Genomic DNA, 23,378 nt, shown 5'->3' on the forward strand with positions numbered 1-23,378 from the left:
CGCGCGTGGGTTGAGCCGAGCTCGAACAGAGCCATCGCCGGCCGCCGTGCCGGCCATCCTCGCTGCTCCGCTTCGATTGCTCGCACCCCAAGCCGATTTACCTCGCCCCAAAGCTCCACCACCCCTTCTCGAGCTCGATTGAGCCGCTCCCCGGCCGGAATTGGCGTCCAGACCACCGCGGCCGCCATTGTTGCCGCCCGAAGCTTCGCCCCTCCCGTCGAACTCCCTCTCCCGGCCCTCCTCAGCTCGATTCGAGCGCGCGGTGAGAATCCTCGCGACCTCCTCCTCCTCACTGACCTTTTCCCCCTCGGATTCAGCGGCCGCCACCTCTGGAACGACGCCGCGCCACCGTGGCCGCGCCAACCTCCGCTGCTCGCCGTCGCGGAGCGCCCCTGCGCGAGCTCGGGCGCCCCCGCCGCGCGCCTTGGGGCCGCGGAGCTCCCCTGGCCGCCGTGCTGCCCTGCCCCGCAGCCGCCTTGGCCCATAGCCAGCAAACCAAGCACGCCACGCCGCCGGCAATGGCCCTGGTGGCCATGGCGTGACTGTGTTGCTCGTTTGCTACTGTAGTTCTGTCGTGTGAATTTTGTTTCATTTTATGTGAAGCTTGCAAAATACATAAAAAAATAAGGAAAAATGCTAAAAATGCAAACTAAGTTTTGTTAGTTTACTTAAATCAAGATCTTCAGAGGAAAAAATACCCATGCATGTTAAATGTCAGTTTTGCCCCTGTTAGATTTTGTTTTGTGCTTAAGCTTGTTTAATTTATTTCCTGCTGTTTTGTTGCCCTAAAAATTGTGAAACTTTGGCAGTAGCTTACTCTTTGAACGGGTAGTCCACTGAAAAATTTCCATGTGTAGAAGCTTTGTGTAGGTTGCAAATCTTTTATGCTCGATTTATTATGGCTAGGGGTAAAATAAATGTTTTCTTTTTCGCAATGTACCTTTTTAAAGTGGTTTGGTTCCAGCTTAGCCCATGTATTCTTGCATTAGGATCAAAATAGGTTGCACTTGAGAAATATTTGGTTCTATTTGCTTGTTCGTAATTAAATCTCTAATAAATCGTTGCCACATTATTTCTTTCGTTTAATTGCCGTATTGCATTCTGAGTGCCCTGCATCATTTCATTGCACCATTTTAAGTCTTGCATGACATCTTTCCTTACGTGTAGACTTCGCGAGTGAAGCCGTCTACGAGTTGATCGCTAAGCCGCTCCAGGAGCCGCAAGCAGGGGAACCACAAGCCGAAGCAGCCGTCGAGCCAGATCCAGAAGTCGCTAACCCCGCTGACTGGCAAGGCAAGCCCCGGTGCATGACCCTTAATTTCAGTATTCAATAATCGTTATATAATTATTGTGCATTTAAGTTTCTAGGAGTTGATTGGAACCTTAGATGCATGATCCCTAGGTTTCCTCAGTCCCTCTACTAGTATACAAGTCGTTAGTACTGCAATGCTTAATTAGGATTCGGTAAAAGACGAGTGATTCCTGTCACTCGCGAGACATAGGTTTGGTTACTTATGAGAAAGTTGCTGGAGAATGAATCTTTGAGAAAAAGAAAGGAAAAATGGAGACCGGGCGGAGATGGATTGGTTATGGATATGGAAGTTATGGAAAGTAAGCCTCCGCCTGTGTCGATTGAGGACCGTACCGTTGTTGGCACTACTGATCGAGGATTGAACAGTACTAACCGCATGCCGGGAGTAGGAGGTAGTCGAAACCGGTAAGCTCAGTACCATATGTGCACCGGTAGGCGGACTTGATACTGTCTTCACCAGTGGAGCTAGTATCCAAACTCATGGCTGACCCTTCGTTGGTATCGGTGGGGCTAGCAGTCCCGGGTCGCAGGGCAGTTCGCCTATTCGGTGTGCATATGTGAAGGGTTGGTGTGTATAGCCCGACGGGGCATATACGTGCCGTGTTGGTTAGGTCCACCTTGCAAGGTTAAATCGGATCGATTCGCCGTGACTCGCGGATATGAGAACCTTGATCTCTCTGTCACATCGTAGTAAAGAAGTGGAATGAGTCTGAACTGAGAATGTTGGTTGTGGTAAGCTGAAAAGATAATGTGATCAACCATGTATGCTCTAGAGTACTAGGCAAACCTAAGTTATAGGGGTCAACTCAATTGGCGCTAAAATATTGAAAGTAAGGATTCAGTGCTAGCTGCTTTTTAGCAAAATAACTCCAGAGCCAAAAAGCCTTTCATGTCTAGTTAATGGGCTAAGTATACCCATGGTCGGGTAAGTCTTGCTGAGTATTAGAATACTCAGGCTTGTTGTTGCCATATCTTTTGAGCAGGTTGTATTCCGGAAGTCTTCGAGGAAATTAGTGTGTCCTGGAGTGGTCAGCCTCTTCCTCCAGGTTGGACGGTCGAGTGGGTCCCGTCTTCTCCGTGAATTGAGGGCAGGTGAGCCTCACATCAGTGGGCAAGATGTGAAGTTCGTCTTCTGTCGTCGACGTTATCTATCGTATTGTTTTAAAGCTTGTTTTTAACTCTAAATTGCTTTCCGCTGCTTTTGAACTCTGAGATTTGAATTGTAAAACTGACTTGTAAACACTTGTTGTAGTTTAAATTGGTGCTTCTGTTTTAAACTCGGTTTGTAAATGGCTTTAAACGTTTTTGTTGCCGGTAATCATCTGTGCTCGTCTTTTGGCGAGAGTTCCTGTGTAATCGATCCTGGTTAAAGCAGGCAGTCTGAGTGTACTGGTGAAGTGCAGTAGCGGAGGATTAAGTTAAATGGTTACTAGTGCACTTGATCGGTATTATTTGGACTGTCCTGTGACAACAGTCTAACGCTAGAGGTTTCAAGTTATGCAGAGCCAAATCACAGTAGTGGCCCCAACTACGGGTTCGTCGCCTCTCCCGAGGTGGGCCCGGGGGCCTCTGTCGGTACCCTGTAGCAGGGATACCCACGCATACTGCAATAAGTCAGGACTCGCGTAGTCATCCATAACTACGCCCTAAGAGGCGGAGCAGCCGGGCCCCAGGGGGTCAGGCTCTCACCTCACCGGGCCAACGGCCCCGGACCCGTTCCCCGCTTTGGGAACGGTCCGGTGACGCCACGTGCCCCTGAGGAAGAAGAAGCTCCGCGCCAACAGCCGAGGGATCGGACCCCCATAGGGGTCCGGGACCTCCCGCGTCCGTCCGGACCTCCCACGCGCGTAGAACCAACACACCGCCGGGGCGGGATCCGGGGGCGCCACGTGTCCCGCAGGCGCAGGCGCGGGCGCGAGTCTTCCTCTGGAAGACTCGCCCACCCACCACATTCAATGCGGGTGGTTGAGGCGTGCTCTGCCGCGGCGGCACGCGGGGCAGCTTTTATCAGACCTCACTGCAGACCGCATATTACCGAGGTACACAGTGCAGCCGAATGCGCCGCAACCGCGCAGAGCCCGTCTGCCGCATTAAATGGATACGATGGCACGACACCTTTCCATCATACCGCCTACGCCGCAAGCTACACGGCCCGTTCAGCTACGCGGCAGGCTACGCCACAAGCTACGCACTGGCGCCGTTTCGACAAGACAGGGCATGGCTATGTCGGACGGAAGATTCCCACAGGCATAGCAAAGAAATCCCGAAATAAGATCTTTTCCAGGCGTAGCACCATAATAGCGATAGGCCATTCTTATTAAATACAACATCGTTGGGCCCACCTATCGGGGACTCAACGGCCATGTACGCGCTTCCCTTGAGATATAAAAGGGAGGTGCACGCAGGAGTCCCCTCTGGTTGGTCTGGACTCTCTGGAGACTCTCGCTACACTCTCACAACACAAGCTCGGATTCACCCCGAACAATCCCGTTCTCAATCTCTTAGGAGCACAAGCAATACAACACACAGTGGACGTAGGGTATTACGCACCGACGGCCCGAACCACTCTAAACCTGATGTGTTCATCGTGTTCTTACATCTAGATTGAGCTAATCCTATCTACTCCCGAGTACTCACCCTCTGGGTTTAGACGGGTGCACTACGCCACCCGACTGTGAGTTTGCACGCCACTACAAGCACTTTTCAAAATGTTTGATTACATTTATCTGAAATGTCATAATTTTATATAAATTATTACTCAAAGCTTTAGGATAGTGAAGGACGTCACCAATCACGGGAGACTTAAACTTTGATTATTCACCAAACGTCCAAACGAAAACACGCCAACTTGTGTTTCTCTCCGGCTACGATCTCCGTTGCTATAGCACGAGGCACGTCGGCACGAGCATCAGTGGGGTCTTGGGAGCTGGTGCTCGTGCCACCTACTTTAATCCCCTCCACGGCGCCCTCGTGCGGCGGTGGTTAGTGGCCTTCCCGCGGGCAGACCCATCCCAGCGAAACTCGACCGGTGGAGCACGGTATCGTGTCAAGAAGAAACTCAATTATCCATTTATCCTCCAGTCGATTTTTTATATAGGGTCCGAGAATAACAGATATAAGAATGGCCACAACTGGATATATTGGTCCCATCGGGTAAGAGTAATTTTGTTTCTAGACACTCTCCAATGTTCGCTTTTGCTGTTGCACACTACTCAATTTTTTTTTTTTGCTGTTGACCACTTTTTAAATATGCATATTTGTTATTGGACAATGAAGTCATTAATTTAATGATTTCCTAGTTCAGAGGAGAGAGAAAAATCAGTAATGTGACCAAAATACCCCTGCAACGCTAGGCGGGGTTGAACGGGTTATGGTTAGGAGCGAGAGGTAATTTCGCAATTTTGAAAGTTTTCTTACTCCTTTTCTCCTCGAAATGAATATTACAATCACTGTAGTGTCCAGTAACAAAAATACATACTTAAAAAATGTTTAGCAACAAAAGAAAAATTGAGTAGTGTCCAGTGGCAAAAACCAACATTGTATAATATCCAAGAACAAAATTACACATGGCTAATAGCAGGTTTACTAAGGGCAGTCTCAATGCAGACTCCACTCATAGAGTCTAAGCCTAAAAGACTCCATCATAAGAAATTATACTTCCCAATGCAAAGTGTGTTACTTTGGTTTATATGGCCCACTTGTCTCTCTCACATTCATTCTTGATTTGCGTAAAGACTTGTAGTTTAAATAAGATTTGTAGTCTTGATTTCTCTCCCTCTCTCTTCCATAAATATACTGTCGTATCAGCAAAACACAATAAATAGAAGGTTAGACTTCATGATAGAGTTTGTGTTGGGACCTAATTTCGCCAGCAGCCGGCCGCGGCACACGGTGAGGTGGCGCACATTTGTGATAGGCTCCACTAAAATTTAATGCACCACAACTTCTTCGGCCAATAACGACCACACGAGCGATTCTGGGCCGGCGTCAAGCCAGCGCGGTTCTCTCTCCTCGTTTCTCTATCCTCCACGTAGGACACAACTCGCTTACCGTCCATCATTAAACCTGCTCTAAATATGTGCTCCTGCGAGATCCGAGACCAGGTGGTTGGGCTGCCGATTGGCACCCAACCGGTCGGGGGCTCGGCTCGGCTGCTTTGTCGTCGCTGCAACTGACGCTTTGCTTTATGCCGGGCGTGCGTGCTCGTGGTCACTGGTCATGGGTTTGCCGCTTTCCTCTCCGGTCACTTGCTTCGCGTCCGAGCGCTGCGAGGCCGCACACCACCGGGCGACAGGCGTGGGGTCCTTTGCTGCTGCCTTCTAGCTACTCCTTGCTTGGGCTTGTAGCAGCTAAGCTCATGTTTAATGAAGACCATGTACTTGTTGTCTTGTACCAGTTGGTTGGCTAGCCGTGCGCCGAGCAACAAAAAAAAGCTTCTGAACCCGTCGACCTCGTGTTCCTTTCGCTCCCTTTTGTTTTCTTGCTTTTGGTGCTTCAGGAGCACTCCAAAGGGAAATCGAAGGAAATCTTTCCCACAAGGTAAAAAGAAAAAAAGAAAAACGAGTGGCACGCACATCCTCCACTTGCGGTTGGATCTCGCGAAAGCGGCGTGGCCGGATCCTGCATATCCTGGCCGGCCCGCAACTTTTTTACATGCTTGATGCTTCGTTCAAGTGTGCCGCGCTCAGCCCTTGGGCCTTCAGGTGGCCAGCCCCAGCCGTACGTGTACAGGGATTTGCCCTTAGCATTGCGAGAGGGGGCAAGGGCCTCGCGTGTTCACGCGGCCGGCGCGTGCACCCCCTAGCCATCCGGACGAACGAATCTAACTAGTTTGAACGGGCGGCGAAGGAACAAGGTTCTCTAGCCGGGGGGTTGCCTATTGGCCCGCACGCGATCGAATCAAATGCCCCCACATGCCGTGGAGTGCAGAAGCGAAAGTCACCGCGAGAAGCCGGCGCGCTCGCCCCCTCTTCTTTTGGCGAAAGATACATCCGGCTTTCCCCCGCCACGCCTACGCCACGTGCACTTGCGAGTGGGGCTTGACCAATCCACCGGTGGAAGACGAGAGAGCCCGGATTATCCGGGCAAGACCGGCGGTGGGCGCAAGAGGATACGCCGGCGCCACACACGCACCGAACGGGTAAGGTCACGCGGGGATACGGCACGGAAAGAGATCGGACGGTCGCGTCGCGTCGCGTCACGATCCCGAGCGGGGCAGCCGCGAGCGGACGGGCCGTGGGCTGGCACCGCACCGGAAGCGGCGGCGCTCGTATCGCGCATTCGCTTGGGGAGGGGACGCGACAAGCTGGGGAGATTTTGCGCGCGCTTCATTGAACTCTCCAGGGCAGATGCGCTCCGGATGGCTCGGCGGATGCGGCTGCGGGGATCACCATCGAACGTGCGCGCGCATGGCCTCGGTGTGCGTACGCGACGAGCCGTCGAGGCGCCCGCGCCCGGGGCTGCGCGTCGCCGTCGGCGGAAAGCGGGGCGGAAAGGGCCGCGGCGGATGGCTCCGGATCTGGCGGGCACGGCCGCCGGCGCGACCTGGTGCGGCTGGGTTCGGGCCTTGACCTTGACCTGGCGGCTCGCGATAAGACGGCGACGCGCGTCCGTCCAACGCGCGTATCTGCTCTGCTGCGGACAGGAACCGCGCGGCGGCTCCGGGATTTCTTTTCTTCACACGCCGGGCGCGAGATTTTTTTTTGGCGTGTTTGAGAATGGTTTGCCGAAATGCAGGCACCACGCACGGCATGGCGGCGAGGATTTCTTTGGTTTTCCTCTCTGCGCTCGTGCCCCCCTGGCCGCCTTGGTTTCGGCCTCTTCTCTTCGGACGCCTCTGCTCACCGGCGCCCCGTTCGGTGGTTTCTGTCCGGAAAGCGATGTCCTCGCCGCGGAGAACAGGTTCGTGTAATATGAGCCTTTGGAAGTTGGAAGTTGGAACGCATCGTAACGCGATGTGCCCGCGATTTGCAGCTTTGACGGCGGACCGTCGGCGCAAGGAACAGGCTCGCGCAACTGTAGGAAATGAAGAAAAGAAAGAGTTAGCACGGATGGGATTGGACCAGGACCATCGCGAATTCGTGATGCTCGCCCACTCCAAGACAAACGTGCTGATCCTCCTCGGCCTCGCGGAACGGTTGAACTAGACTCCGCGCGACATGCTGCGACGAAGAGGGGCGCGATCACGAGCGACCGCGTGGTCGCACTTGCACGCACGCCAGCACGCAGACCTAGGCTGCCGTCGGATCTTGACGTGTTCGTCGCTCCACGGCTCCGGGCTTTTGATGCAATTGCCAGTCGTATGTGTACGTACCACGAAAGTTTCAAAGATACGCGTATTTAAAAGCCGGAAATCTCCGGTCAAGGGCTCCGGTCAGACCGCATTGTTTTGACGGTAAAGGCTGCACCGTTGGGAGGCAAGTCTTCGTTTTTATTTCGTGTCTTGTCGGGTCGGTTTAGACTTTAGAGGAATGGCCCAGACATCGCACGTTTTGTGCTCCCATTCCTCCTTCTGGGCCAACTGCGTGTTCGGAGCCTACGTGTACAATCAATAAATGCCTGTGTACCCTACTAATTTTGACGGGTTGACGGTGTAGCCAGTAGGAAAAAGAAATGTCATGTGTTACGTCATACTCCAATGGCCCACGCACTGAGAAAAAAAACGGCGAAGGGTATTCATGGGCCGTACATTTGAATCCATGCCCAGCAGAACAATTGGGCCTCGTAGGGATGTTCTTCCGGGAAGTAAAAATTTGCCTTGCAATTCTCTGTCCTGGAAGGGACTTGAGGAAAGCACCGCATCAATTATCAGAAGCACATTTCCGAGCCCCGACCAGGTCGCATCGTCATTCTTTTGCAGCTTTTCGTTTCAAATCAGAACTTTTAGCTGGAAATTTAAATTGTGCCGCGCGAATTGACAGTCCTAAAGTCAGACAAGGGCACAAAGAGCAGCTACTCTAGAGCTAGCTTATCTGTATTCTGAGCTAAAGATTTTTATCACTATGTTCTGCTGTTTTGCTCCAGCACCAGCTAACAGTATTTTTCTCTCACATTACTCCAACAGCAGTCTTTAGCCACCAACCAGCCAGCAGTATTTTTCTCTCACAACACTCCAACAGCAGCCTCCAGCACCAGCACAGCCAACAGGGTGTATGTGGTTGGCTGGTTGCAGCAATCGGCCTACGTCGCCTCCCGTCCTGGCGTCTCAAAATTTCAAATCATGGTACTGTGCCATGAAGAAAACTGGACGGGAAGGAGGACAGCAGACAGCTGCGTGCATGCCCCTCTCTAGTCTCTAGTCTCTACCCTGACTCCAACTCTAGGCTGGGCCTTTGCCCTTGAGGCACGCTGCATGGAATGGCTAAAAGTGAGCCTACAGCTTGCTACCGCAGAAAATGGATGGCAAAAGGGGGACCCGATTTTTTTGAACCGAAGCGGCCGGCCGAGCACATGGATGAGCCAGGGGAAGGCACAAATCCTTTGCGTCTGGCGCATGGATATGGATGAATTGAAGATCTTGGCATCAGCAGGGAAAGGGAGTAGCTAGGAATGCAGAGGAATGAATGGTCTTTCACCGGTGGGGAGTCGCTCGGAGCGCAGGGAAAAGCTGCACTTTGGGGGTGCATGGACCAGCTGACTCGAGCTGCATGCCTCTGCGCCGCAGGAGCGTGAGTGCTGGTTCAATCAAAGGTGCCTCGACGAATGCCTAGCAACCGCGCACGCTAGCAAGCAGCAGGGAATGCAAAGGGTTACTGATGAGTTATTCCTCGAAAGATGCAGCCTTGTTTGGTTTTGTAGCATGGTAATGAATAGTAAACTTTGACCGTTAATTACGGTGTCAAACAAAGCCAGTTTACAAAACTAACTTCAGAACCCCTGCGCTAGTGACCCTGAAGAATCTAATGAGACCTTTGACCGCGCGATTAGAGGATGGTTACTGTAGCATCACTATAGCTAATTATCGATTAATTACCGTCATTAGATTCGTCGCGAAAAGTTACACCCATTCCTAAAAATATTTTACAAATAGACTTCATTTAGTACTTCATGCATGCAAGATTCTTTTTTCGAAATGTGTGCGTGCTAGAATTCTAGCATTGCCAAAAGGGATGCTGAGACGGCATGCTGAGACGGTGCATCTGCTGGAAACGTTTTCCCCAACTGTACCAGAGATCGATCGATCCTTTTCACTCTTCACCAGTTCACCGTCGCCAATTCAGCAAGCTGTAGGCCGGCGCGCACAGTTGCCCTGACCATCTTTCACCGGTAGGCTGCGATGAGCCATGGCGTCATCGGTCGGAAGAGAAAAGTCCCGAGGTGGCGGGACGCCGTTCATTTCAAACAAAGAGGCCGCCCCCCGGCCGGAGCGCGGCAGGAAGCAACGGAACAGTAAGCATGGAGCCGCTCGCGTTGCCAAGGAAAGGCAGCGGCAGCACAATCGGGATTCCCTGACTTCTGAAGGCAAGTCAGGGAATACTGTAGCGGTGACTTTCGGTGTATTTCCGGCCGCCCGATCCGAGACGGATGGCTAGGATTGATTGCTACAGTACCCCTGCTACAGTGTTCCGTGAACAGTACCAGCTACAGTGATTTACGGTAGGGACCACTGTTCATCCAGACTCAGATCACTGTTCATCGTTGTGCCTTCGCTTCTCCAAGTCAGTGAAGTTGGACCCGCGGCAGCAGGCCAGCAGCCAGCATAGCAAGCAGAGCGCCTGCCCCCGCCCGGCGCTGTCCGAGTTACGCGTCTCCAGCGCTGCGCGCCTGCGCGTGTCTGCCACTCTCGCCGCTTCGGGCGGTTCTGTCGCGCCGTGCGTTGCGTCCGGCATGGGGGGGCCGGCGCGCGGTGTGGGGGCGTGCGCGCTGCTCGGCTTTTCTGTGCGCCGGTGCTGGCAACTGGCGCAGCCGCGCAGGCACGCAAAGATGAGGCGCGGTATGGCCCTCGGAGATCCACGCACGCACGCACCCAAAGCCCCGGTCGCGTCGCGCCTGCTTCCGGCATCCTATCTGTTCCCGAAGCCGGAGCCGGTGCGCATCGGTGGATCTTCGTGGGGTATTCTATCTCTGGTGGCTCAGCACCAGACACCACACGGAAATATAGAATCTGGGGTGAGCTTAAACAAGTGTGATGCACAGGCAGCGAGCCAATCTCCTGATCTGCTTGATATAAAGATGATCAGGGCCTTGGAAAACCCGAAAGCCACGCGCACAGCCAGGCACCGGCAGGCAGTGTGCTCATACTCCTGCAAGGCTGCAATGCGGTACTACGGGCACCTGTTCTTTAACCTGCATGGCCCTATTGGAAAAAGCGAGAGGCAGCGGCAATTAGCAAACATGTTGTACACTTGTGCTGAGTGCTGGAGAAATCACTAGCACCAATCACGGAAATCAATCAGGCGTAGTAGCCCAGTGGCACGCATGAAGCGCCAAGAAAAAGTGGAACAATCACTTTCTCGCCTACTTCTTTGGGCATGGCAGAAAGCCCTCACGAATCATGAACTTCAAAGTTCAAACTCAAAAAAGTTGCATTGCGTATTTCTTTTTTTACTTTATTTTGTTTACGAAAAGTTGCAAATTTCCAATAGCGCCCACACCACCTCGCATTCCCCATGCGGCGAACCGCCAAAACCTCCCGTTTTAAAAGCCCCAGCCCCTCTTCTGCTCTCCTCAGTCCTCACTCTCCATCTCCAGCCTCCGAGCTCACAAACGCAGCTCGACAAGAAACCGGCGGCTCAGCCATGAGGTGGGGGCTTAGAAGCAGTAAGCAACAGCAGCGGGAAGCTCTGCCACCAGTAGAACAAGAGCGACGGCAGGAGGGCCAGGGGAAGAAGAGCAAGGCGATCTTCTCGTCCTTCTCGCCCTTGGCGTGGCTGTCGAAGCTGACGGCCAAGAACGGCGCCGCGGCCGTTGCTAGGCCCGGGCACGCGACGCCCGTGGCGAAGACCGGCGCCGCTCAGGCCGCCACCGCGCTCCCGTCGTGCTTCCACGTGCCCACGAGCCCCAGCCCCGCCTCGGCGTCGCGGAGCAGCCCGGCTGATTCGCCATCGTCCGCTGCCGAGGCAGCTCGTGACATCGTCCCGCGCCGCGACCACACCGGGGCCACGGCGGCGGAGATCGCCCCGCGTCGCCGCTCGGTGGGCAACGACGACACCGGGTCCGAGGCCGCAGCCGCGCGGCAGCTGTACCGCCGGCGCCACTACTCTGTCGGCGGCGACCGCGACCTCCCGCCGCTCGGCCACCTCGCCTCACTCTCCCGCCCCGCCTCCCCGAAGGCGGTGCCCACGCCGGCGCCGGTGCGGACGCTGCTGCCGGTGCTGCCGCCGCTGCCGTCGGACACGGACGAGGAGAAGCGGCCGCGGAGCCGCCGGCGCCGGCACCGCCGCGTGGTGAGCGGGCGGAGGTCGTTCTCCTCCTCCGCGAGGGCCCCCGGGGCGCGCCTGGCGCCGGCGCTGCGTGTGCGCTCCCCTCGGCCGAGAAGCGCCGCGGCGGCGGTGTCGGAGCTGGAGCGGTTCGCGGTGGTGCGGCGGACGCGGGACCCGCAGCGCGAGTTCCGGGCGTCGATGGTGGAGATGATCGCGAGCAAGCGCATGGTGGGGCGCCCCGAGGAGCTGGAGACGCTGCTGGCGTGCTACTTGTCGCTGAACGCCGACGAGCACCACGACTGCATCGTCAAGGTCTTCCGCCAGGTCTGGTTCGAGCTCAACAACGCCACCTCCCGTGCGGCCGCCGCCGCCCCGCCGCCGCGCACCTGAGCACCTGACGACCCGAGCCTGCCCAGCTACCTACCACAACGGGCACGCCCATGCAGCAGGATCACGAAGCAGCTCGAGATCAGCAGGCAGCCCCCCGCGGGTGTCGGCATCCATCATGGCGTGTCCGGAGCCGACGTGGACGCTGATTTCCACGCGTTTTTTAAGGCGTACGTGCCGACGTGGCCTTTTCACGCGTGGCCGGGGAAAGCTGAGGGGCGTGGTTACCGTGCCGCGCTCGCTTTTGAGGCGGTCTTGTTGTTTGCGAGTTTGCGCGCGCTGGCAGACGGAAATTGTTGTACTATGCAGGTAGTACTGTGAAAAACTACTCAAGAAGAACTGTTTCTCGAGTGTTGTGTTTGCCAGCCCAGCTTCAGGGTCAGTGAAATGCAAGTAAGGGACAAAAAAAAAGAAGGCTAGTCGTTTCATTATTTTCACTTGGATCCGAATGCTCCAGCCGTGGAACTTGGCGGCATGCGTGGCATGGCGAAAGATTCCAAGGTCTCCAGTTTCTAGAATTCAAATAGCTGCCGAGCTCCGGCTTTTGTTTTTTTGAAAGGGTGAGCAGTTGATGTGGCCAGTGCTTTCTGTTCGCGGCGTACTGCACTGGCATGAGCTAGGGCGCACTGTTTTCCTGTGTTTTACTGGCACGAAGCCCGCTGTTTTATTTCGTGGACGCGGGGAGGGGCACGCGGCCATCCATTCCATCCGGATGTGAGCCTGAAGTTCTGAGCACGCAATGTTCAGAGAAAAAAAATTGTCATCGACGATGGCTTTATCGTCGGTTTGGAAGTGCTAGACCGCTATCGTACTCACGTAGTCGCATGAAGCGGGGAGCACTGCGTGTGGTGTGGGCAGGGATGCAGGCAGGCCCGCTGCATGCTTTGACCGCAGCAGTACTCCTCGTGACCTCGTGCAAGTCATGGTGGCGGTCGATGCTGGCAGTGATTCTTATTCATCCCTCTGCCAACCAAACAGCTCCACACAGCAATGGAATATTGACAGAGATTTTACGTATTACAGTATTAATGAACGCAACGCATTGATCCATGCCATGCGTATAGTATTCAGTCTTCGGACTCGCTTGGGTGCGGTCACTGCGGTGTAGTGTGTACGCCGTATGCAAATGCGCTGTACTCTGTACTTGACGACAACGCTCTCAGCTCAGACATCAGACAACGCAGGCAGCCCCATAGTTCCCTGCTGTTCAACAACAGGGTCTTCTTAATGGAAAGTGGATCCTCTCTAATGTCCTCTGCGTGTGAATAATTCAATGTCAAGATGCACTTTTGTTGTAGCGACAGCCTCTTTAATACTGTCTCAAGATTATTTTCCGTCGTTTGAAAACAAATCGTTTCAAAAAAAATGAGACAGGAGTGAGGAAAAATCATGCTTATGGAACATTTGGACCGACATGGACATATGGGCCGGTGCTCTCTTCACTGCACAATTTGGCCCGTCCAGCTGCACAATTCTCCACGCAAAAACATGTGACTTCACATGCCTAGCCTAACCCAGGAGAGAGGGTGGGCGCTGCACGTACACGTACACACGGGCGGCGGGGAGAAAAATGGGAAAGCGCTCCTCCTCTCGGATCATCGGATGCCCGCAAGGCCGCAAGCAAAACTACCGGTAGCAGCCGCGGACCTGGGCAGCGGGCGGTTACCCGCTCGGAAGTCGCCGCGACGAGGTGCTGGATTTTGACTTGCTACCAAAAACCGAAGCGGACCAAGCTGCCGCGAGACCCCTCGTCCGCGGCTTCGCGTCGGCCGCCGACACCGCCGCCGTGCCTCTCGCCCCCACGCCGCCGATGCGATCAGCGCCGCTTGCCAGATCCAGGCGCCTGTAGAAGCTTCAGCCGTCGCCGTCCCATGGGGAACCCGCACCCGAAGGAAGAGGAGGGGGAGCCGCCGGCGGCAGCCGCGGAGCTCGATGGGCGGGCGGGACCGCCTCGGGAGGAGGCGAGCGGGCAGCGGAAGAAGGCGGGAGGGATCCGCAGGGAGCCGTCGTTCTCGCGGTGGTGCAGGGACCCGTCCGCCGCCGCCCCGTCCAATGGCCTCGACGCCGCGGCGACCAGCGACGGCGACGACTCCGAGGAGTTCGAGCTACCGCTCCTGCCCTCCTCTGCGGGCGGCGGTGGCGGCAGCAGCTTACCGATGGACATTGAGGCGGGGCCGGCGGCGAGATCTGAGGGCCTGCCGATCTCGCCGTGGTTGGTTGCGAAGGTCATCGGGTTGATTGCGAGTTGGTACACGCTGAGCACATGCTTAACGCTGTGAGTAACGCGTTTTGTTCGTTAATACTGCAATACGGAAATTCAGGCGAGCTTTGTGTGCGGATGCGTTTGTCGCTAGTTGTTCATTCCGTGCGCTTGCGCGTGTGATCAGGTACAACAAGGAGATGCTGGGGAAGCACATGTGGAAGTTCCCGGCTCCCTTCCTGATGAACACGGTGCATTTCACGATACAGGCCGTGGCGTCCAGGACCATCGTGTGGTTCCAGCACCGTGGCCTGGAGGGAGGAGCCAGGAAAATGACGTGGAAGGATTACATTTTACGAGGTGGGTAATGTGTTGTTTGTAATACTATACTCAGATGCTAGGATAGTAGGATGAGGGTTCACATATCGTGCAAAAGGTCATGAGAATTTGATAGCTCGGTGCTTTATAATTAGCAAAACCAGCTTTGTCTATTTTGGACATGGGACTGTTAAATACAGTATGACTAGCATGGAGGAAAACATATGTTGAAATTAGCTCTTTCGGGGTCAGCTACAAGAGCACTGAAGATGGACAGAGTTAGGCCTTTTGGTGATGAAACAACCGTAAGGCCAAATGTGTATACAGATTTAGGCCTTTTGGTGATGAAACAACCGTAAGCCTTTTTAAGGAAGGATGGAAAAGTGCAATAAATTGTGGTGTTGCTTTCTTAAAAAGGCTATTCTCACCCATGCTTCCACCTGGGGATCAAACACAGGTTGTAGGTGGTGCATGCCCTCACATTTACGACCATGATGTGAATTGAAACTGATACAGAAACCACATCTGCTGAAAAAATACGGTTTGGTTCCACACTGTTTGCTGCGTGTATCTTTGTTATTACATTTCGGTTAATTTGGACCATTGCCTATGATCTGCAAACACTTCTGACTCTTATCAACAAAAAAAACTAGGTGAAATATTTTTTTAGCTTTTACATTTCCGTATGCTTATGTGTTTGTATTTTTGTGTTTAAGTTGCCATGTATAGTAACTTCAATATTTACTCTGCATCCGATGTATAATGATCACATTATTTTTTCTGCAGTTGTCCCAACAGCTTTGGCTACTGCTCTTGATATAAACCTGAGCAACATTTCACTTGTTTTCATTACTGTGACATTTGCAACAATGGTATAATTCTTCCTATGAGGATCATTATTTCTTTGGTCCACTAATTAATAGTTGAGATTCTAATTTTCCTTTTTATATTATTGTGCAGTGCAAATCTGCTGCTCCAATTTTCATTCTTTTGTTTGCTTTTATGTTCAGGTAACTTTGCTTGCTACTCCGCCTTTAGTTGTAATGCCTTTTTGTATTCAAGTTTAGCTGCTTCTTGCTTTCATTGCGTCAATGTAAATTGCTTTATACGTTTTTCATATGTTATTTGTGTCTAGAATTATCTTTTCCTGCTCATCTTCTATGCCTTGTATTATTTTTCAATTTTCAAGTCATAAACTGAAATTCACTTTCTTTTTTCTGGAAGGCTAGAGAAACCCAGCTTTAGCCTTCTTGGAATCATGCTGATTGTTTCGTTTGGAGTTCTACTAACAGGTAACACATTCTTACATCAACATATTCAGGGCTAAGAAAACAGCCTTCGAACTAGAGTTTTGCTATATTTTAGGTTGCTGTAATCTATGGCTTAACATTGCGTCTTAATTCCTAACTGCATGCCATGTACGTTCAAAAGTTGTCTTAGCATCTTTAACTGGGTCTAACTTTCTACCTCGCAGTTGCTAAAGAGACAGAATTTAATCTTTGGGGATTTATATTTATTATGCTTGCTGCTGTTATGTCTGGTTTCCGCTGGTCGATGACCCAGATTCTTCTCCAGGTTTGTAATATAACTCTTTCAGAATTTTCTTAATTTTGTTTTCTTTTTAATATTGGTTATTGGACCGGAAACCTGGTCCTATTAGTTTCGTATATCTATGTTGTATTTTTATTTCATCCCAGCTGTTACTGAACTTTTGCCTTTTCCTCCCCTTATGTCTGCGAAAACCGCTGAAGAAAGAGGAATACGGTAAGCATTCTATCTTTAGAATTTTACTCACTCAGAGGAACACTATTACACCTTTCATTCATGTGCTGGCATCAGTCATGTCCCCGAATACAAGGTTCATAAACATTCATATACATTTGATGTGCACTTATTTCTTTGGGAGTATGACTACTGATCTATGTATTGCTGCTATCGCATTATATCTTAAACTTTTCCATTAACATCTGTGTGAAACTGTGAATACACTGCATTAGAATATGTACCATTCTGGTCTGAAATATGAAAATCAATAACATCAAAAGCAATGTATTCTATTATGAATCAGTCAGTATGCTAAGTACCATTTCCACGGCATCATAATTTTATTTTATTTTTTACTGTGCAGGATTAAAGAATCCTTTTACCTTGATGAGCCATGTTACCCCAGTGATGGCAATAGTAACAGCAGTTATTTCTATTGCCATGGATCCATGGCATGATTTCAGAGCAAGTCGCTTTTTTGATAGTTCTGCTCATATAATAAGGAGCAGCTTATTGCTGCTTCTAGGTGGTGCTTTGGCCTTTTTTATGGTATGTATCATGTGCTCCTTTTCTGTGAATAATATTTATGCTTGCTTCTCACTTAGAATTATTAAAGTTAGCTACTACTCCCTCATGCTCAAAATATCTTTCCAGTCTAATGGAATGTGTAATTTCAGAACTATTTGTTAAGGAAACCAGCAGTGTTATTTTACGTTTTGTACCCTTGGTTTTAATGATTTGAAGTATTGAAGTAGGTTGAGGGATTAAAACATATCATGAAATGGGGTGGAGCATGGTTGATTCTGTTAACTCTGCCTCCTTGTCTGCATGACAGCATGAGGTAGTTATGCAACTATTGAGGGAGTTTTTTATTATTTTATAAAAATAACCAGCAATACTTGTCGTTGTAGCAAGTCTTCTCTTTGTCGAGTCTGCCTTTGATTTATTATTAAGACATGATCGCCATTTATTCCTGTTGTGACTGTGCCAATCTTGAATTATTCTCTACAACTTGGTTTGACAGGATCTGTTCACTTGCAGGTTTTGACAGAATATGTTCTTGTTTCCGTGACTAGTGCTGTAACAGTGACCGTTGCAGGAATAGTGAAGGAAGCTGTCACTATTCTGGTATAACTAAAATCTGATTTTGCTTGTCGTGATAGTTTATATCAATTCATCTCATGTGACTGATTTTGTTCACAATAAAAAACATACAGGTTGCTGTGCTATTCTTTAATGACCCATTTACCTGGTTAAAGGGGCTTGGGCTGGCAATAATAATATTTGGCGTCAGTCTATTCAATTTGTACAAGTGAGTTGAAACTTCCATATGCTGAATATTTGTATTTCCATATTATTATTACAATTCCGTAATTAGTAAATGACTAAACAAAATTTCAACTTGAATCTTCAAAATGGAAACACATGTTTATTTCTAATGCATGAACAATATTTACCGACTAATCTTGTGCTGTGTGCAGATATAAGAGGTTCACAAAAGGCCATCACAATAAAGATGCTGGAACAAATATCCAATCTTCCAATGGCACTTCAAAATATGTTATCCTTGATGATGATACTGAAGATCAAGATGATACAGGCTGACTCAATGTGGTAGGTAGGATCTCAAAAATATGAGTAGATGTGTACGTCAGATAAGACTTTTGCTTGGATATTTCCAATTACTTTAACAATTGGACTCGCTGATTTTGCAGAAAGCAGATTATTATATGCACTGGTTGTTCCACAGGAGCAAGATCATCTGTACCTGCACAGGGCATTACTACAATCGTCTTACTTTCACAAGCTAACTGATTTCGTATTTTGTGCTTTACAATGGCAATGGACTGTCCTGCATGGGTACGACACTAACAGCCTTATCGGGAAGACACACAGCACGGTACATACGACCTGGTATCAGTACAAAGGTTGTCCTTTCAAGAACAAAAGAAATGGTGCATATATATACGAACGAGGAATTGTGCAGTATGTCCACGATACCATCAGCTACAGTTAGCAATAGCTGGTGCACTTTTAGTTTACCGGAAGAGGAGAGAGCTCAATTTTGTAGTACGTTTTGATTGTTGAAGGAAATGTTCAGCATAGGGACAGGGGTTGTTCCCCCTTTGAGATAAAAAAGTAAACGATATTGATATTGTCGTGGGCTTTTGGGGTACCCACAGCCGGGTGGCGGAACGCACCCGTCTATTCCCCGAGGGGGAGTACTCGGGGAAGTGCTAAACTATTAGGCCGATCTAGCTTGGGGTAAGAACACAAGAACACACGGATTTAGAGTGGTTTGGGCCGCCGGAGCGTAATACCCTACATTCACTGTGTGGTGTATTGCACTAGGAATGAATGAGACCAGGGGCGAAGCTAGCATTGAAATGACCCTGGTGCACTGTCCATTACATAGAAAAAAATTATATTATTTACATGGTAAAAATTGAATTAACTATTATAGATTTGATTTTTACCATGGTGCACGTGCACCAGGCAAAGTCAATGTGGCTTCGCCACTGAATGAGACTATCCTCTGCCCCGTTCGGCTTGAGTTCTTTCCTAACGGGCATCTCACTTTTATAGAGCAAGGGGACGCGTACACAGTCGTTAGACCCCCGACAGGTGGGTCTAACGTGGATGTATAGTATACTGCACGGGAAGCTTCAATGGAGCTATAGCGGGTGAGGATCTCTTCTTGGATATGTTTCATCGCTATGTAGATTCTCTGACCGAGGGGAGTCCTTATTGTCCCATCGGCAAGGCGGCCGTTGGGGTGATGTAGCTTGCGGCGTAGACTGCTGGGTCTACCGTGTAGGCGTCATTACGGGCGAAGCCTGAGCCGTCGTGTCCAATTGGCATAGTAGACTGACATACGCGGCGTGGACGGTGCCAGCGACTGTACTATGTGCCTTGGTAACATGCGATTAACAGTGCAACCTGGCAAAAGCCGCCTCGGGCTCTGCTGTGGCAAGGCGCACTTCCGTCTACAGCATTGAATGCGGTAGGTAGGTGAGTCTTCCAGTGGAAGCCAAGCAGTACCGCGCGCGTGCCCGCACCTGTGGTCACGTGGCGGCTCCGGACCCAGGCGGAGTGTCGGTTCCACCCGCTGAGCGGTCCGGATAGTATATGGGGATCCGGGACCCGGCTGGGGTCCGGGGCCCCCAGCGGTTTCGGCGGAGGGCTACTTCCTTCCTGGACACGTGGCGTCACCGGACCCTCCCCGAGCGGGGAGCGGGTCCGGGGCCATTTGCCGGGAGAGTAGGGCTCCGGACCACAGGGGTCCGGCTGCTCGGCCGTCAGGGCGTAGCTAAGGATAACTACGAGACCCTTACCTAGACATAGCAAGAGGGGTACCCCAGTCCTGAGGTACCGACAGATATGTAGTGCTGCCATTTATGGGAATGTATACTGTGTAGTGTACAAACATCACACGTTCAAGTTCCACCCCTTTTAGCAGATTAAAGTTGTTCCGCCCTTTTTATTTTGAAGATTCATCCATCTTGAAAGCACGGTGCCAGATCGGCCCCGTTAGCCATCTCTCTGTTTCCTTTTGCACCCTTTGAGGAGGCCGTTTGGATTCCTGTTAGCGGATTAACTGATCCTGCGCTGTGACGAAATATCACCCGATGTTCTACAAGCCGATACGGCGATACACGTAGCGTGGCAATCTTCTGCTCTGTGTTCCAGGGAATGACACCAGCTCCGATCCTTTCGTTGACGGCAGCGGCCTTGTGTTAAGACTGGGCCGGCATGCACGTCAGCTGGCCTTGAGAACTTGGTGGCACGCCATGAATAATTGAATATGATGATCAACAAAATTTCATTTCTCTCTCAAAAGAATCTTATAATTGAAATACAACCAACTTTTAGCACATGTGCATCTACATGGCTTGCTGCGGCGGCGCCAGCAGCAGCAGCAGGGCAAGCAAGTAGGACAGCATGCAGAGCAGAGCTAGTTGAGGGACATGGAGTAGCAGAGGTTCTTGAAGTTGTCGATGTGGCGGCTGAAGAGCGGGACGTAGGCGTCGATGCTGCCGTCCCCGAAGTAGGACGGCAGGACGATGAGGAGGCCCTCCACCGCCACGTAGCTGGGCATGAAGAAGAAGGGCCGCCCGCCGCCGAAGTCCAGCTCGTAGAAGGGCATCCGCAGCCAGCTGTCGACCTCGATGTTGGGGCTCAGCACCGTCTCCGCCGCGTCGGCCGTCGGCACCAGCCCCTCCTCCTCCACGGCCCCGGAGCTCGCGAAGTCCACGACCGACCGGAAGTAGCCCTCGTTCACCCGGGCCAGCCCCCGGTTGATGAGCTCCACCGCGTGCTGCAGCGGCCTCGTGACCAGGTCCCGCGCCGTCGCCGTGGGCCGCGCCCACAGCACGACGTTGCCCGTGTACCCCTCGGGCACCGGCGGGGTCATCCGCACCCGCCCGTCCACGGCGATGCACACGCTGGTGGACACGCCCGCGCCGAGCCCGCGCGCCGCGGTCACGCACCGCCACAGGTGCGCCACCACGCACCGCAGCGTGCTGCACGGCCGGTGCGTGCCCGGCGGCGACGCCTGGGACTTGAGCTTGGAGATGAACTCCCGGCTGAAGTGGACCTTGTGCACGACCAACTCGTCGTCGGCGTCGGCGTCGCCGTCGCTGATGACCGGCTTCCTCACGCGCGGGGGCGGCTGCTGCTTCCGCTTGAACTCAACGCCGCGGTGCTCGAACTCCACCTGCGGCGGGTCCCGCGGCGCGAAGAAGGACGAGCGGTCGTGCACCGGGGCCGGGTCGACGGCGGCTCCGCGCGTGGCCTGGCTCCACGCCACGAAGAAGTTGCTGGTGGCGCGGCCGTCGGAGACGAGGTGCTGCGCGGTGAAGCCCACGGCGACGGACCCGCACGCGAACCGCGTGACCTGGACGAGCATGAGCTCCTCGGCGCCGTCGCCGCTCGGGTGCAGGCTCGTCACCTCCCTGGTGGGCCGCAGCGGCAGCACGCTGTGGAGCGTGACGTCGGCCGTGGCCTCCACGAACCGCGCGCCCTCGTCGGTGAGGAGGATGGCGCGGTTGCCCCGGGCGTCGGCGCCGAGCCGCCCCGCCCACTCCCGGTACTCGGCCAGCGCCCTGGCGAGCCCCGCCTCGAGCGCGGCGTTGGGCGGCATCGGCGGGCGGAACACGTAGATGACGGAGACGTACGTGTCGAAGTTCACCTTGTCGAACACCGAGAGCGGCACGACGTCGGCGCCGCCGCCGCTGCCGTAGTCAGGCCGGACCGCCCTCGACGACTGCACGGTGATCTTCATTCCTAGTAACTCTTTGATCGTGGATTTGCCGACCGAGACGCGCGCGGGAGTGTACTCTGCCTGCCTAGCTTGCGCGGGTACAAGGTCGATGATCATTCGATGCCTCGACACGAGTCGGCTCCCGGCGCAATTTATAGTAGGCTTCAGCGCATGCACGCAGTAGTAGGTGGGTCTCGAACGAGAGCGCGGCAGGTCAAACGGCGATTGGCTGCGGGAGCGCTCGCTGACTCCTGCCGGGAGGTGGTTGGTGAGCGAGCTGAGGGAGGCGAGGATATCGGAGGAACACAGCCACCACCGGGGCGCCGCGTTCAAACGCGACTCTTGGATGGAGATCGACGTCGACAGACAGGTGGAATGGACGAGCGAGGCAGATGCTTCCGTTGCCGTGGATATGCTGCGTCCCCTGGTGGGTGGTGCGGACGCGGTTGACATTTCGACGGCGATGCGTGGCAAAAACAATGGCGGCAAGATGGTGAGTAGTAACAGGTAGGTAGGTTTGGAGCGTGGAAAATGGAGTCTGCCCACGCAGCGACGGAACGGGCTTTGTTTAGCGGGCGGATAAGCCGGGATGATCGAGCACCGGAGCTCGATGACCACACCAGATCCTACGTACTTCCTCCGTTGTTGTTGCGCTGCTGCTAATTTCTGACATGTGTGTGGAGTCTCGGGGTCTCTCCACTGTGTTTGGGCGCACATGCTGAATGGAAAACACATACTATTCCAACTCCAACTAAATCTCCAGTCTCTCTACACAGTCCGCTCCAGCCGGTTTCTGGTCGGTCAAAGCAAATGATATGATCGATGCTTTGAAGTGGCTTTGGAAGGGACAAATTCCAACCACACTGACTGTGCACCTGCGAGTACGACTAGTTCATACTTCCAACACGTCCGTAGTCCTAACCCACGGTCTTCCGTTACCTACAAAATCTCGGAAATTAAGTACTGTGCAGCGCTGCTACTGTATTAAACATTTAAATCCCGTGCCCTGTTCTCGGCGTTTCTGGTAATGCGGTCGTGGTAGGCTGGTTGATGCATGGCGGATTGGCAGACTGCAAGTCTAGGCCAGCCCATCGTCCACCGAAGGGCTAGAACAAGCTACTGTTCTGTTTGAGCCTACGACAGCGAGCGTCGATTCCGGACCCCCCCCCCCCCCCCCCACCGCTCTCGAGCAACGCGATTCAAAAAAAAAAAAAACTCCCGCTCTCTATCCGCCGCATCCTCAGCGGCGTTGCTGCATTCAACTCCGGCGAGATCCAGGCTCCAGCACCACAGGTAGGTGAGTTCCGGGGGGCCCTAGCAGAGACGCAGAACGGCAGAAGAGAATGGCGGGCAGGCGAGGGCGGCGGGGATGTACGGCCGGAGATTTTGGTGAAATGCAACGCTTGCTCGCGCCAGCTGCTGTTCATTTCTGTATAACCGTCACTATTTCGGCTTGATACGATTACGTTACGTTATCTAAACTTCTGAAGGACGCCTTCCGAACAGCCTGAAATCTGAAGAACGCATGCATAAACTGAAACAGCTGGGATCTAAATTTGCAAGCAGCTCATCGCGTTTTAATTTCCTGTTATAGATAAAATTTCCCAACCTTTGATTTGCATCCATGGACCGGCTGATGAAGATTCCTTTCCAGCTCTCTTCCGTTCAGCACAGAATTCATGAGCTTCAGCACTCTTCCGTTCCTTCTTACATCGAACTTGTCTTTTCTTAAAAGAAAACAAAGAAAAATAGATTTTTCGAAGAAATCATGCT

General features: G+C 52.5%; 3 protein-coding genes across 4 annotated transcripts; 2 read left to right on the top strand and 1 right to left on the bottom strand.

Annotated features, from left to right (window-relative positions):
* Positions 1 to 10,939: 10,939 nt before the first annotated feature.
* Positions 10,940 to 12,410, top strand: LOC120708049 (transcription repressor OFP1-like). The gene has a single exon (XM_039993139.1). The coding sequence runs from the start codon at positions 11,050 to 11,052 to the stop codon at positions 12,061 to 12,063; it is 1,014 nt and encodes a 337-aa protein (XP_039849073.1). The 5' UTR covers positions 10,940 to 11,049; the 3' UTR covers positions 12,064 to 12,410.
* A 1,263-nt stretch (positions 12,411 to 13,673) lies between these two features.
* Positions 13,674 to 18,498, top strand: LOC120708046 (probable sugar phosphate/phosphate translocator At1g06470). Of its 2 annotated transcripts, none has more exons than XM_039993138.1 (12): positions 13,674 to 14,335; positions 14,448 to 14,620; positions 15,365 to 15,450; positions 15,539 to 15,588; positions 15,803 to 15,870; positions 16,053 to 16,153; positions 16,330 to 16,342; positions 16,707 to 16,891; positions 17,384 to 17,470; positions 17,560 to 17,654; positions 17,824 to 17,960; positions 18,058 to 18,498. In XM_039993138.1, exons 1-11 carry the CDS (start codon positions 13,932 to 13,934, stop codon positions 17,945 to 17,947), a joined length of 1,386 nt encoding a protein of 461 aa, XP_039849072.1. In that variant the 5' UTR covers positions 13,674 to 13,931; the 3' UTR covers positions 17,948 to 17,960; positions 18,058 to 18,498. The 2 variants fall into 2 exon arrangements, with proteins under 2 accessions (XP_039849072.1, XP_039849071.1); XM_039993137.1 differs by having other exon boundaries at positions 13,676 to 14,335; positions 17,824 to 17,956; positions 18,058 to 18,497.
* Positions 18,499 to 20,148: 1,650 nt separating this feature from the next.
* LOC120710748 (agmatine coumaroyltransferase-2-like) lies at positions 20,149 to 21,998 on the bottom strand. Its single transcript, XM_039996337.1, has one exon. It carries the CDS (start codon positions 21,720 to 21,722, stop codon positions 20,298 to 20,300), a length of 1,425 nt encoding a protein of 474 aa, XP_039852271.1. The 5' UTR covers positions 21,723 to 21,998; the 3' UTR covers positions 20,149 to 20,297.
* Between the last annotated feature and the right edge of the window lie 1,380 nt (positions 21,999 to 23,378).

This window comes from Panicum virgatum, chromosome 5K (genome assembly GCF_016808335.1).
Source record: "Panicum virgatum strain AP13 chromosome 5K, P.virgatum_v5, whole genome shotgun sequence".
Classification (NCBI taxonomy): Eukaryota; Viridiplantae; Streptophyta; class Magnoliopsida; order Poales; family Poaceae; genus Panicum; species Panicum virgatum.

Coding starts and splice junctions, on each gene's coding strand:
- LOC120708049 (XM_039993139.1), top strand. CDS start 11,050: ATGAGGTGGGGGCTTAGAAGCAGTAAGCAACAGCAGCGGGAAGCTCTG.
- LOC120708046 (XM_039993138.1), top strand. CDS start 13,932: ATGGGGAACCCGCACCCGAAGGAAGAGGAGGGGGAGCCGCCGGCGGCA. Junction 15,589..15,802: donor TTGTTTGCTTTTATGTTCAG/GTAACTTTGCTT, acceptor TTTTTCTGGAAG/GCTAGAGAAACCCAGCTTTA. Junction 16,892..17,383: donor GTGCTTTGGCCTTTTTTATG/GTATGTATCATG, acceptor GTTCACTTGCAG/GTTTTGACAGAATATGTTCT.
- LOC120710748 (XM_039996337.1), bottom strand. CDS start 21,722: ATGATCATCGACCTTGTACCCGCGCAAGCTAGGCAGGCAGAGTACACT.